At 36.2% G+C, this 15,046-nt stretch overlaps 1 protein-coding gene across 1 annotated transcript; it reads left to right on the top strand.

Moving 5' to 3' along the window:
- Positions 1–1,254: 1,254 nt before the first annotated feature.
- LOC308338322 (centrin-4-like) lies at positions 1,255–2,887 on the top strand (the record flags this gene model as incomplete). The annotated part of the gene is made up of 4 exons (XM_080796341.1): positions 1,255–1,416; positions 1,752–1,880; positions 2,492–2,629; positions 2,798–2,887. 4 exons carry the CDS (start codon positions 1,255–1,257, stop codon positions 2,885–2,887), a joined length of 519 nt encoding a protein of 172 aa, XP_080652467.1.
- Between the last annotated feature and the right edge of the window lie 12,159 nt (positions 2,888–15,046).

Genomic DNA, 15,046 nt, shown 5'->3' with positions numbered 1-15,046 from the left:
CAGTTGGGCTGCGCGGCTGGCTGCTGGGAGGTCCCGGCTGACCTCACCGGTTGGTGACATGGTGAGTGCCACGCCGTAACCCCTTGAGGGCCGAGGCTGGGGCTGAAGTTGCAGCCCGGAGCAAGGAAGGAATTTTGTTTGGTTTATGAAATGTGTTATTCACCTCCTGATCCTCGAGTGTCATGTAGTACCCCTCCTCTCGTGGCAAACTTAGAAGCATGCTGGCCGCGGCTCTAGGGACGCAGGAGCGGGCCTCCAGTTCACTGGGTCCTTCTCGTCCCCACCAACCGCTGATACCAGCGCTCGGCGATCGGTTCCGTGACGGAAACAGAAACCACTGGTTAGCCAGAAAAGAACTGGATACAAAGAAGAAGAGGCTGAGAAACTGTTGGAGGGCCTAGGCCTCTAGGAAAGAGGTCCTGAGCTCCGAAAAAGCGACCAGGGTTGGGAAGGTAAAGGTTCTGAGGGGTTGGAACTGCGCACCTGTGCATCTGCAGTCCGGGGACCAAGAATCCGCCGCTGCCGCCACGTGAGCCCAGAGATGAGGCGCTTAGGAACGTGATGTCCAGTTGCCATCTCGGCCGCCACTGATTCTTAACCCGAAGCTGGAGATGGGATAGTGAAGTAAGGCGGCAAAATCCCAGGAGTAACTCTATGACCTTGCTTGTCAGAGGAAGATGGCACATAGCAGGAAGATGACCTCCACCTTACCTGGATGCTGATAATTGGCCCAATATTTATTCTTACTCCGATCCCTGGAGTAGTTTTTCACCTGGACAGTGTAGTGTTGTTGTTGTTGTTGTTGTTTCATTTCTCAGCTTCTGCAATATAGAAAAGTACGCTAAAAGGTGGGAAAGGGTTTTGTTTCAATCAAGCATATCCGACAAAATAAATTTTACTATGAGACATATAGGCCTAGATGAAAGGTGTGCCTTAGACATTACTTTTTAGATATACCAAGTAGGGCCAGTCCATTCGGACATAACATCTACCGTTGGAGCATGCATGCCTTTGCCTCTTCTCTCTCTCAAAAAGCGCTAGTTTGAAGGAAAAACTTAAATGGTAAAAAGAATCAGACTTTCCACCAAAATCTTAATATCTAAAAGCATAAATGTTAGCAAAGGGAAAAGGGGGAAATTGCTGATGGTTGTTATGTAGTAGGGAATAGGGCTCTTCAATAGGCTTATTTATTATATTTATCATCGATTATTCAGGTCTGCTAAGTTTTCCAGTTACATAGTTTTTCATGCACGTATGTATTTATTACAGGCATCCAACTACTGCACAGGTTCAGACCAATGCAAGAAGAGAGCAGCAAAACTTGAACTGAATGAAACCCAAAAGCAAGAAATTAAAGAGGCCTTTGATTTATTTGATGTTGATGGGTCTGGAACCATAGATGTGAAAGAACTGAAGGTTTTGAAATTACTTCTAATTCTAAAATATTTTAAAAACCATTTACTTGTGGCAGTCTTTCAATCTTTAACAGCAGCTGTCTAAAAGCTTGAGATAAAATCTCTTCAGTGTGGAAATATAGTATCTCGTTAGGCATTTTGTTCTTGTTTTATGAATGACTACAGCAAAACTCAGGATGTGACAAGGACATATCCTATGGCATAGTAGGATTGCAACCTAGGCTTGCTGACTTGACTTTCTAGGTTTATGCCTAGTCCATAGTAAAAAAGAGAAAATCTAGTCATTAATAGGTAACTTAAGAGAATGTGGTATAATTTATTTGCTTCCTATTTCAGATTGCCATGCAAGCCTTAGGATTTGATCCAAAGAAAGAAGAAATTAAAAAAATGATAGCTGAAATCGACAAAGAAGGAATTGGCACCATTACTTTTGAAGATTTTTTTGCCATAATGAGTGTAAAAATGGTATAGTAGTGATTTTGTTTTTCAAAGAAATACAAGCAATAGCCTTCTATATTGTTTTGAACAATCAGAGGTTTCACAGAGGAAGAATTGGAACTAGGTTTTTCAAGATGGGTAGGATTTACATAGACAGGAATAGCAAGATTAAAGATGTTTTCAGGATAATAATGAAGACTGTCTGGTGTGGAGAAGGTTGTTAGGAAATAATAAGGATATATGGCTGGATAGAGAGAATGGGGTCTGCATTTTGAAGCCTTGAACTCAACAAACATCTCCCGAGTGCCCATTTTTGCCAGGCACTATTCGAGAGAGCACTGGGTGAGACAAGCTCTGTGTTCTCTCAGAGCTTACGTTTTGGATAATGGGTATCAGTTACTGGTGTTAATAAGAGATACATTCTCTTTACCACCCTTGCCTCTTCCACTTTAACAAGCCCTGAATATAGATACCTTGAGAGCAAATGTGAGAGCATTGGAATAATTGTTAAAAGTTATAGCAGTACAGTCAGAACTCAGTTACCTGGTACATTGCTACTCTAGACCTCAAACACCCATAAGTCCAGTTGATAGAATAAGTGAAAGATCAATGACATTTAATTGCTTCTGTTTTTAAAGAGTGAAAAAGATGAAAAAGAAGAAATACTGAAGGCTTTCAAATTATTTGATGATGATGATACTGGAAGCATAACACTAAACAATATTAAGAGGGTTGCTAAGGAATTGGGGGAAAATTTAACAGATGATGAACTTCAGGTAATTTTTTACTTTTGTAATTATAATTTATATATAATTTATAGTTATAGTCTTAATTAAGTTGGACTCAAATAACATTCTAAATAAAATTTGTGTATTTGAATAGTCGTTTATGTCATTATTCATTTTTAATGATTTCACATACCATATTTACATTTTATTTTACAGGAAATGCTTGATGAAGCTGATCGTGATAGGGATGGAGAGATAAATGAGGAAGAATTTTTGAGAATGATGAAAAAGACCACCCTATATTAATACTTTTTAAAATTCCTTCTGGAAAGTTGTTAACAACTTCATATTTGCTATATGGTTCTATCATATCTGAATGTATTATCAATTTTTAGTTTATATGCACAAATTGGTCTCTTGATGTCTAATCCATATGAGAAGTTTCATGTTTCTACCAATCTGTTGTTAAATCCGTAGCATCAAGAAACAAAATGTAATGATTTCTGTGAACCATGGATCCCAAACCAGTATTAATTCCAACTGCTACTTTTAGAGTTCTAGGGTCTAAAGACTTAGAGTTTTTTTAAGTTTAATGAAACTGACCCCACATCCAAATGAATTTTGCAAACAAGCAATTAGTTTCCCTATTATTTTCCTTTTGTGCAACTCCTTAAAACTGATAAATATTTGCTTTTTAATCAGTTATTCAGATATGTTAAGTATTAAATAAAATTGCCTAGCACTATATTATTCGCTAGTTTTTCTCTTATAAAGAAATTCAAAGCAGCACTGTACTATGTAGATTTTCCTATAAGTTTGACCCCTCATGTGAGCGTTTAATACCTCTGCATGGGAGGTTCTAGGGATTTTACACATGTTATCTCAGTGTTACAATTTAGAAGCTGGTAATATTAGCTCCATTTTACTACATATGAGAAAACTAAAGTTCAGAGAACTTAAAAATTGCCCAGTTCATAGATAATAAATAAAACATGGATAAATCTTGTATCCTTATGCTTCACTATGCAGCTTCCCTATAGAAAACAAAAATCTCAGGATAACTTAAATGTATATTTTCTAACTCATTTAATATTATGACTCTTGTAATTTAACTTTTTGTTTTGTTTTGTTTTTTATGAAAGAGCCAAACTGTTGGGAAAGGCAGTCTCAAGATACAGTCTTTTGATCCCCCACTGGGTCACGTAAGACTGGGCCTTGGGCCTGGAACACTTCCTTACCAAGAAAGAGTGTCTCTACAGCTTATGCTGGAATTGTCTGTGAATATCTTTCCATTTCAGACTCCATGTGTACTTTTTTCTGCTTAAAGATGTGTATAATATGGTTCCTGTGTGTGTGTGTGTGTAATATGGCACCTGGCAAACCCCTTTGGAAACGGGATGTCCCCTTCAAAGAGGGTGAGGTCCTGCTGCACAACAAGATGGCTATTTATAGGCCACTTGCCCTGTATTGGCTTCTGGGAGGGATCTGCTGGCCATGGGAAACCGACATTCACTACCGAAACTGATGCTGCTCTGTCTCTTCTCTATATGAGTGAAACATTGTTCCAGCCAGTAGTTGACTGCATTGTTTCTTCCTTGGCAATTAAATTGATAGCAAGATGCAGTGGAAGAAGCCCTCAGGTTTCTGCTCCTGATAATAGGCAAAAGATGCCACTTGCTGGGATACAAACTTAGGAATTCCTAAGTAATGGTCTTTGGAGCAAGAAAGAATTATAGAAAATGTAACTTTAATTGCCCCACCTAGTACATTTTTAGCTCAACTGAAATGAAGACTCAAGGTTTTGTCAACAGAAGAGGTTTTTTTTGTTTTGTTTTTTTTTTTCCAATTGAAACTAGAATGGCATATTTGCTTATGCTCAAGTGTTTCACAGTATCTTTAATTCCTAATTATGCAGCATTTCCTTCTAGGCTAAGCTATAACTATTAAACATGCTTCATATGTGAAAATTACAACCTTTAAGTTGTTAAATGATTTATATTTTTAAGTGGGTTGTATGCTTAAAAATACACATGATCAAGGTCAAAGAGTTCTGAATAGAAATCTCCTCATTCAATCCCCAGTTCTCCCCAGGACAGAATGTCCTTTATCACTACCTCTATTTAACATTATACAGAAGTGCTAGCCAGTACATTAAGGCAAGAAACAGAAAAAAAGAGACCAGAAAGGAAGAAATAAAATTCTTTTTATTTGCAAATGACACCATATATGCATATAATATACATATAATACATATATATGGAATAGCCCAAAGAATTCAGAGATTCCTGGATGCAAAGTTGTTATGCACATACAAATATAAGCACAATTCTATTTTTACAAACCAGGTATGAGTAATTAGAAAATGAAATTTAAAAGACTACTAATAGTATTAAAAATATAAAAATCTTATAACTGAATCTAATGAAGATACACAGGTCTTCAACATCAAAAACTAGAAGAGTACTAAGAAAAAGAAGACCTAAATAAATGGAGGAATATTATGTTCATGGATTGGAAAACTGAATATTATAGAGATGTCAATTCTCCTTTTATTAATCAATAGCTTATAGTGCAATAAAAATCCTAGCCTATGTGAAACTTGACAAGCCTATTCTAAAATTTATATGGAAATCCGAGGGACCAATCCAGACTCGAACAAAGTTAGAGGCCAGCTTGCCTGACTATCAAGATTTATTATAGGGTCATAACGATTATAATAGTGTGGTTTTAACTGGAATAGATTAATGGACCAATGGAATAGAACAGAAAGTCCTGAAACAGATATATATATATAGTTACTTGTATCCTAAATTAATGGCCATGTGTGTGTGTGTGTGTGTGTGTGTGTATATATCTATATATGTGTGTGTATATATATATATATAGATATATACACACACATACACACACACACATATATAGATATGTACATATCTATATATGTACATATATAGATATATACATATATAGATATATATGTATATATAGATATATATAGATATATACATATATAGATATATACACACACATATATAGATATATGCACATATATAGATATATACACACACATACACACACACACACACACACACACACACACATGGCCATTGATTTAGGATACAAGTAACTGCATAGTAGTGGGGACATTTTCATTATAATAAACTGTTCCAAATCAATAGGATAAAAGAAAACATGACAAAACACTGATACTATACATAAAAAGTAATTCTAAATTATTGCTAAGACATGAAAGGTAAGAATATATGATCAATACCTTGAGATCAGATTCCTAATTAGGAAACAAAACCCACTAACATTAAAGGAAAACATTGATAAATTGTACTATAAAAACTTCTCTTCGTAAAAGGAGAAAATGAAGACATAAGGTACTAAGTGGAAAAAGATACTTTCAATAAATCTACCTGACTTAATACTTGTATGAAGAATATACAACTTTTAAAAATCTGTAAGAAAAAGCCCAATTTTTAAAAGTGAGCAAAAGGCTTGAGTAGCCACTTGATAGAAAAGGATATGATAATAGTCAAAAATATGTGAAGAATTAATCAAAATAAGGAATATAGAAGACTAAATAATGGCCTCCAAAAAGTTCCATGTTCTAATCCCTGAAACCCATGAATGTTATATGACAAAACCAAAACAAAACACACACAACCAAAAAGCAAGTTTGCATTATGATCAAATTAAAGACTTTGATTTAGATTTTCTGGATTATCTAATGGGCCCTAAATATTACAAGTAAAGAGAGGCGGAAGGACAATTGATGCATGAAGGAGAGGGTAATCATGGAAGCAGAAAATATTATTGCTAGAATGGCATGGATGGACATGAACTTTCTTAAGTGTTTCACAGTATTTTCAATTCCTAATTATGTAGCATTTCCTTCTAGACTGAAGAAAAATATAATTACTAAAAATATGATGAAGCAATGTGCTTATAAGCCAAGGAATGCTGGCAGCTGTCAGGAGCCAGAAGAGTTAAAGAATAAGCTTCAGGAGGAACTGTATCCTGACTGACACCTTGATTTGGGCCCAGTAAAACTGATTTTGAGATTCTGGACTCCAGACTATGAGAGAATAAATTTCTGTTGTTTTAAGACACCAAGTTTGTGATCATTTATTACAGCAGTCACAAAAAATTAATACAAGGGTAATACAAGTAAATATCATCCTGAGATAGCACGTAATTCCAGCAGAATGGATAAAACTAAAATAATAATTCAAAGTGTTGATAAGAATGCAAAACAATGGAAATTCTCAACTACTGTTGTACATTGCTTCAACTGTTTTGAAAACAATTGGCATAATTCAATAAAGATGAACATATGCATATATCATGACCAGCATGTATTTCTACATATGTACCCAACAGAAATATGTGCACATGTGTGCCATGAGACATACAAAAAATATTCCATGGCAACAATATACATGAGTCAAAACCTGAAAACACTCTAAATGTTCATCAACAATAAAATGTATAAATTATTATGTACTTACATAATAGAATAGAATACATCTAGGAATGAAAAAAATTCACCTACATACAGCCTCATGGATGAACTGCAAACATAGCATTGACTGAAAGCAACCAAGAACAAAATATATGTTCTGAAGAGATACCATTTCTATAAAGTTTAAAACCAGGCATACCTAAACGGTAGAGTTAGAAGTCATGACAGTGGTAAAAGGGAGGAAGTAGTAGGAGGAGGGGGTTTGCAGGTTATTTCTGAAGTCTTGGCATTGTTTACATTGTTTACATTGTCTTAACCCCTTGAGCTGTTTACTTGGCTTGTGCATTTGTGTGAGTATTGTACTTCAATAAGAAAAAGTTTAAAAAATTATTCATGTCCACATTCCTGGGCCTCGTGATTTTGTGTCATGTACACTAGCAATGTAGAGATAGTCCCCGGGTAAGGAAATTTGATCAGCCAACACACTGACATATTAGAGAGGGCTGCCAAACATTCAGTTGCCAACAGCACCTAGTGGACCTTCATTTGTTCTCCACTCCTTATTAATTATCAGAGCCAATACTGGAAAGAAACAATGTCTATAATGAATATGCAAACATTTTCAACCAAATACATTTCTATTACATCTTGGTTATATCCATTTTTTGATGCTAATGTTGTATAATTATGCTCTATTTTTCCCTTGATCAGTCTTTAAAAAAAAGGGGGGGGGGATCTTATTTGTTTATTTGACAGAGAGAGAGCACAAGTAGGCAGAGCAGCAGGCAGAGGGAGAAGCAGGCTCTCTGCAGAGAAGGGAGCCGAATGCAGGACTTGATCCCAGGATCCTGGGACTATGACCTGAGCCGATGGTAGCCGCTCAACCAACTGAGCCACCCAGGCACCCTCCCTTAATTGGTCTTGCTAGACGTTTTACAAGTTAGAACTTTTCAAATTCTTTTTTTTTTTTAAGATTTTATTTATTTATTTGACAGAGAGAGATCACAAGTAGGCAGAGAGGCAGGCAGAGAGAGAGAGAGGGAAGCAGGCTCCCCACTGAGCAGAGACCCCGATGCGGGACTCGATCCCAGGACCCCAAGATCATGACCTGAGCCCAAGGCGTGGCTTAACCCACTGAGCCACCCAGGTGCCCACAAGTTAGAACTTTTAAAGAATGAACTATTGGCTTTGTTTATCCTCTCTATTGTGTCTTTGTTTTCTATTTTATTGATTTTATTTTTATTTTAATTCCTCCTTTCTTTTTATTGGTTTTTGTTTTTTACCTTTAAGGTTACTTCTTTCTGTTACTAATGTTCAGCATTTTTTTTTCCTGAGCGTAAAATTTTTCCGCAAATATCCCCTGTAAATATTTATTTCAATATGTAGTAGGCTTACTGTGATTTTATCCTAGGTTTTTAAACTTTTCTTGATTTATTATATGACCAATAAGTTTTTAATGCAAGTATGCTCTTTATTTTCCAAATATACAAGGAATTTTTAAATTTTTAATTGCTTTTTGATAATAATTTATAGCTGAATTGCATTATTGTCAGGAAGTGTCACCTGTATTATAACAATGATTTGAAAATTGTTGAAACTTACTCTTGTGCTTTTAAAACATGTTCACAAGGGGCGCCTGGGTGGCTCAGTGGGTTAAAGCCTCTGCCTTTGGCTCAGGTCAAGATCTCGGGGTCTGGGGATCGAGCCCCGCATCAGGCTCCCTGCTCAGCAGGGAGCCTGCTTCCTCCTCTCTCTGTGCCTGCCTCTCTGCCTCCTTGTGATCTCTGTCTGCCAAATAAATAAATAAAATCCTAAAAAAAAAAATGTTCACAAATTCTTTAATGTTCCTCCTGTCAACAGGAAGATTCCTCCTTTCCCTCCCTTTGAATATGAATTGTCCCCAGGGACTTGCTTCTAAACCAATAGAATGTAGTGGAAGTGACACTGCAGGACTTGTGATGATAGGTTAGGAAAGGTGATATGGCTTCTGCCTGGCTCTCTTTCTGAGCACCCAACCTTGCTCAGCATGAATCCAGCCACCATGCTGTGGTAGACAGCCACATGGAACAACCACATGGAGGTATTCTGGGCATAGCTGAGGGTTCCAGCCATGGGCTAACACCAGCTGTAAGACAGGTAAGTTAGTAAGTCTTCAGATGGTTCCGGCTTCCAGCTTTGAGCCACCATGGCTGATTCTGAGTAGAGACATGATGTCCCCACCGAGCCTTGCCTAAATTGTAGATCTGTAAGCAAAATAAATGCTATTATTATTTTAAACCAGCACATTTTGGGGTCTTTTGCTGAGCAACAATAGAATACAACATGCATCCTAGATTTAACATGGTTTACCTTTAATTAGGACTTTTGCAATTCCCCCAAACAGAATTTTACAACAGCTTAACTCCATTTCCCTCTCTGATGTATTGTGCTATTGTCACCTATTTTACTTCTATTTAAATCAGATAATTATTATTTTTCTTTCATAAACCAGTCTATTTCATCTAGATTATTACATATGCTTTCTGGTGCTCTTCATTCATTTATGCAAGCCTGTGGTTCCATCTGGGATCATTTTCTTTAGCCTGAATAAGTCTTTAGCATTTGTTGTGGTGAAGATCTACTGGTGATAAATTCTCTCAGCTTTTGTTTGTCTGAAAAGGCCTTAATTTTTGCCTTCTTTTTTAAAAAAATAGTATTTCTACTGTGTATAGAATTCTAGGTAAAATGGTAGGAAGGCCTTTATTAAAAAAACTTTTATCCTTTTAATGTCATTCCATTATGTGCTGATTTCCATAATTTGTGTTGAAAGTAAGCTTATAGCTTTACTGTTGATTCTTTGAAGATAATGTGTGGGGTTTTTTCCCCTCCGAGTGTTTTGAAGATTTTTCTGTTTGTCTTGGTTATTAGCAACATAACTATGATGTGCCCAAGTGTTATTTCCTTACACTTGTATTCTACATGAAAATCATAGTGTCTTGATTCTGGGGTTTGATGGCTTTTAATCAGCTTTGAAACAATAGCCAGTATTTCTTCAAATATTATTTCTGAGCCATCATCTCCTCTTTCTAGAACTCCAATTATACAAATGCATGCTAGACTTTATCACTATTCTTCATTTGTCTCTCACACTCTTTTTGGTGTTTTCTATCCCCCTATCTCTTTGTGTTTCAAACTAAATATAGTTTACTGACTTGTTTCCCAGTTTACTGGAAGTTCTCTAACAGATTCCGGTTTCTGTTGAAATTCTCCATATTCTCCTCGGGCTCCTCAGTGGCTCAGTGGGTTAAGCCTCTGCCTTCGGCTCAGGTCATGATCTCAGGGTCGATCTCAGGATCGAGCCCCACATCGGGCTCTCTGCTCAGCAGGGAGCCTGCTTCCTCCCTCTCTCTCTGCCTGCCTGTCTGCCTACTTGTGATTTCTGTCTGTCAAATAAATAAAATCTTAAAAAAAAAAAAAAGAAATTCTCCATATTCTCCTCAGTTTTACTGAACACATGAATTATCTTTATTTTAAAGTCCCTGTCTGATTACTTCAATTATCTTATCTCTAGGTTGATTTTTGTTGTTCTTTTAAATTGTGGCTCTTAGTAAGTTGGCTCTTTTTTTTCTTAGCTAGATACTGTGAGTGAAAAATTGGACAGACTATAAATGCTGTCATCTTTCACAGGTTAAGTTTTCTTCCAGCAGGTATATAAAATATAGGAGGTAATTTTGGTTCTTTTGAGAAATGGTTTTCATCATTATTAGGAATTTTCTATTTCATGTTTGCCCTTACTCCCAGATGTAATACTTTTGCATTGGCTGAAAGCCCAGGGTACTTATTGACACCACCCTGCCGCCTTCACCTTGTCTGGGCTTGAACTCAAATTTGAATCTTTGCAGCATCACACAGCTATTTAATGAAACATTTGCTTAGCTCATTGTTCTGTCGGATGCTGTTTTCTGCTGCATTTTTTGGAGTCTCACCCCGGTTATTTATAACTAAGGAGTTATCCAGTTATGGGAGGAGGTGTGTATTTGGACAGTTTTTCAGTTAGCTTTACCTTGAATCCCTGCTCTGTGTAATTTTTCTTCCTGAGTGCTAGATACCTTGGCAACCCCAAATTTCAACCAGTTTTTCCTTCAGCTCAGTAAGATTCCTGCCTTTCTGCTTAGGGCTTATTTCTCCTATTTATTTATTTGTTTGTTTAGTCGTTTATTTATTAAGATTTTATTTACATTCTAGTTGGTTAACATACAGCATAATATTAGTTTCAGGTGTACAATTCAACATTTCCATGTAATGCCCAGCGCTCATCACAAGGGAGCTCCTTAATCTCCATCACCTATTTCACCCCACCCCACACCCCTCCCTTCTGGTAACCATCATTTATTCTCTATAGTTAGGGGTTTGTTTCTTGGTTTGCCTCTCTCTCTCTCTTTTTTCCCCTTTACTCATTTGTTTTGTTTCTTAAATTCCACGTATGAGTGAAATCATATGGTATTTGTCTTTTTCTGACTGGCTTATTTCGCTTAGCACAGTGCTCTCTAGTTCCATCTGCATTGTTGCAAATGGCAAGATTTCACTCTTTTTATGGCTGAATAATGTTCCATTATTCACTTCTTTATCCGTTCATCAGCTGATGGACATTTGGGCTCTTTCCGTAATGTAACTATTGTTGATAATGATGCTATACATGTTGGGCTGCATGTATCCCTTTGAATTAGTATTTTTGTATTCTTTGGGTAAATACCTAGTAGTGAAATTGCTAGATCATAGGGTATTTCTATTTGTAACTTTTTGCGGAATCTTCATACTGTTTCTCAGACTGGCTTTACGAGTTTACATTCCCAGCAACAGTGTAAGAGGGTTGCCTTTTCTCTGCATCCTTGCCAACATCTGTTGTTTCTTGTGTTGTTAATTTTAGTCATTCTGACTGGTGTGAGATGACATCTAAAGAACTTATAAAACTCAACTCCCAAAAAACAATCCAGTTTATTTTTTTGAATTGGAAATAAGTCCTCAGGGAAGAAGTCATGATGAGTATGGTACTCCTCTCCAGTGCTTCTCTTCTCTCAAGGATTGCAGCTTTTCCTTTCCAATCTTGCCTGAACTGGGTACTTTCCTGCTCCTTCACGCCGTTTTTTCATTTAGCAGCTTTTATAGCTGTCTTCAATTGCTTTTATACTTGGGGGTAGAGCTCATGGGTAGAGCATTTGACTGCAATTGCTTTTATACTGACTTTTACAGTTGATGAGTTCATCATATCCTGAACTAGAAATATCAATATTCTTTTCAGGAAAATAATCTAATGGATGACCCTGGACTGGCATTTGGAGACACTGCAGGCTGAAAGGCCAGTTAAGAGGCTACTGTAATCATTTAAACAAGGAATGGTGAGGACCTAATGGGTAGCTACATTTGGTTTGGGAAAAAAAAGAGATGTGATTCAAATCTTTCTTACATGCTATCTTATTTTCATTCACAGAACTCTGATGAAAGAGTAATATTAAGTAAAAGTTACTGAGTTAGGCACAGTTCTACCTCCTTACTTGGACTTTCTTAAATCCTATGTCTATGGGAGCCTATTATTATCACTTTGATTTTACAGACAAGAAAACTAAGATACAGATAGTTTGAGTGACTGGCTCGGTGTCACATGGACAATAAATGGCCCATTTGGACTTTGAGTCAGGCCTGCTGGCTCCACCTTCTGTGCTCTTAAGCACAGGGCTCTCATCATTCCTGGCAACAGGTGCTATCTTTTAAGTGGGGCATGTTGATAACCCACATTCCGAAGGGAGAAAAGAAGACAAATGGATTCAGTGGTTCGTGAACACTTCTAGTTATTGTTTAGAAAAGTGAGTGGAATAAACTTCAGGAAAGTGATAAATCCAGAGAAGTGAAACCAATGAAAAAGATGAATCTGTTTTTCTTTTTTAAAAGATTTTATTTATTTATTTGACAGAGAGAGAGCGAGAGATCACAGGTAGGCAGAGAGGCAGGCAGAGGGGGAGGGGGAAGCAGTCTCCCTGCTGAGCAGAGAGCCCAATGTGGGGCTCTATCCCAGGACCCTGAGATCATGACCTGAGCCGAAGGCAGCGGCTTAATCCACTGAGCCACCCAGGCGCCCTCTGTTTTTCTTTTTTAAATGAAAGAACTGATTTAAATCCTTATAAGTTCAATAGTAGAGAGTAGAGAGTCATAGCCAATCAAGGCAAGCAGATAACTTGGAAGATCAGAGACTGATTGTAGTGATAAAAGTTATTACTTGATATTTAATTTGTGGAAATTTTCTCCCAAAGTAATTTTCCCTTGCTTTCTTGGTGATGGCTCATTTTCACCAGACAATTTTAAGTACAGGTTTAAATATTTGTTGGTTGAATGAAGTACAATTCTAACAGTAAGAGCTCATGTTACTTCATCTTACCCACTGGAATCAGGGGGTTTGGTTGTACACACACGATGGAGGATGGAAGTAACCCCACTAGAGGGCGTTGAGGTCTTGTCTCAGTTTGGTGAATGAAGGTGTGGTTTGATTTATGCTTATTTTGATAGTTTGATGTAAATCAGAGAAGGATTTAAGGAAAGATCAAATTTAAAGATGTAATTTATCTAGCCCAAATTGGGGAAAGAGTTATAGAAATTGTATTATTCTTTATCTCACTTTCTTTATATATATATATACATATATATATATATATATAAAATAAAATAAATTGTATTATTTCTTTATCTCACCTTCATGGTAACTAATTACTTTTGTTAATTAAAAGTCAAGAATTTTACTTAAAGCCAAATCTAACACTATTCAAAATGTAAGCCATGGAAGTATGGGGGAAATATATAATGTGAAGATTTTTTAAAAAATATTTTTCCCTCCAATCCAATTTTGAAGATGTTTGACAGATACCTTCCTCTTTGAAGTAAGAATCCCAATTGTTTCATATAAAAAGGACCCGAAAGAAGAGATTACTAAGTTGATGACGGTGGTTACTTCGGGGGGAGGAGAAGGTAAAGAATGGTACATGGTTTGAATTTTTATGAACATAAATTTTATAATTTAAATAAAAAGAAGTAAAAAATTCAGTTGCATTTAAAAACTAGGATGTCAATTTAGAAATCTAAGTCCAAGTTTATATAACCTGCCTAAATATGAGTAAATACATTGTCTAAATGATACAAATAAGCACTCTACAATAAGAATCAAAAAGGAAGGATGTTACCCTGTACATTTTAGCATCTCTTGTGTTGTATAATGGATAGTCACATATAGGGTCTGAGGTCTTCAAAAATGAAACTTATTTAATTTGTTCTAACCCTAAAAATACCAGTTTACTTGAGAATTGAACACTTTTTTTTCCTTCACACTTAACAAAAGAGTTAATAACACAGTTCTATAGAATTAAGTTTGGGAAAAAATGGCATGTGCAGAAGAACTAACTATATATATAAACAATATATAAATATATAAAGAAATATATAAAGAAAAAAATCCTGATAAAGAAAGAAATATATAAAGAAATACCCATAGTCAAAATAAAGTATGTTCTCAAGGTCCTTTAAATTAATTTTAAGGGATGAAAAAATATATAAGTACACTGTATTACATTACTTCTTGCTATCTTTTTATTAGAAATATGGAAGTACCTTTTACTTCTCTTGGAAATACAATGGGTAAGTCACCTATCAAACCATATAAAAAATGAAGTAAAATGTATAAAATAGCATGTGAGTAATAAGCCCCTGCTGTCACTTACAAAACACCCCTGAATTGCCATGCCCTTAGGAGAGTTAGGCATTGGACACAAGAAGTGTCATGGTTCTCTCTCTCTCTCTTTTTTTTTTTTTTTTGGTTCTCATATTTTTAATGCTAATCCTCTCAAAAAGGCACCCTTCTGGCCCAAAGGACTAAAGTTAAAATATCCCTTCCATCCACACGGTATGGGAATATCTCTAAGATATTCAGCCAGAGAACAAAGGGCACACAACGTTTTGCCAAGCATGTTGAAAGA

The sequence above is a fragment of the Martes martes genome (assembly GCF_963455335.1).
Source record: "Martes martes genome assembly, chromosome: 2".
NCBI classification, from domain to species: domain Eukaryota; kingdom Metazoa; phylum Chordata; class Mammalia; order Carnivora; family Mustelidae; genus Martes; species Martes martes.
This window is presented reverse-complemented; position numbering and strand designations above follow the sequence as displayed.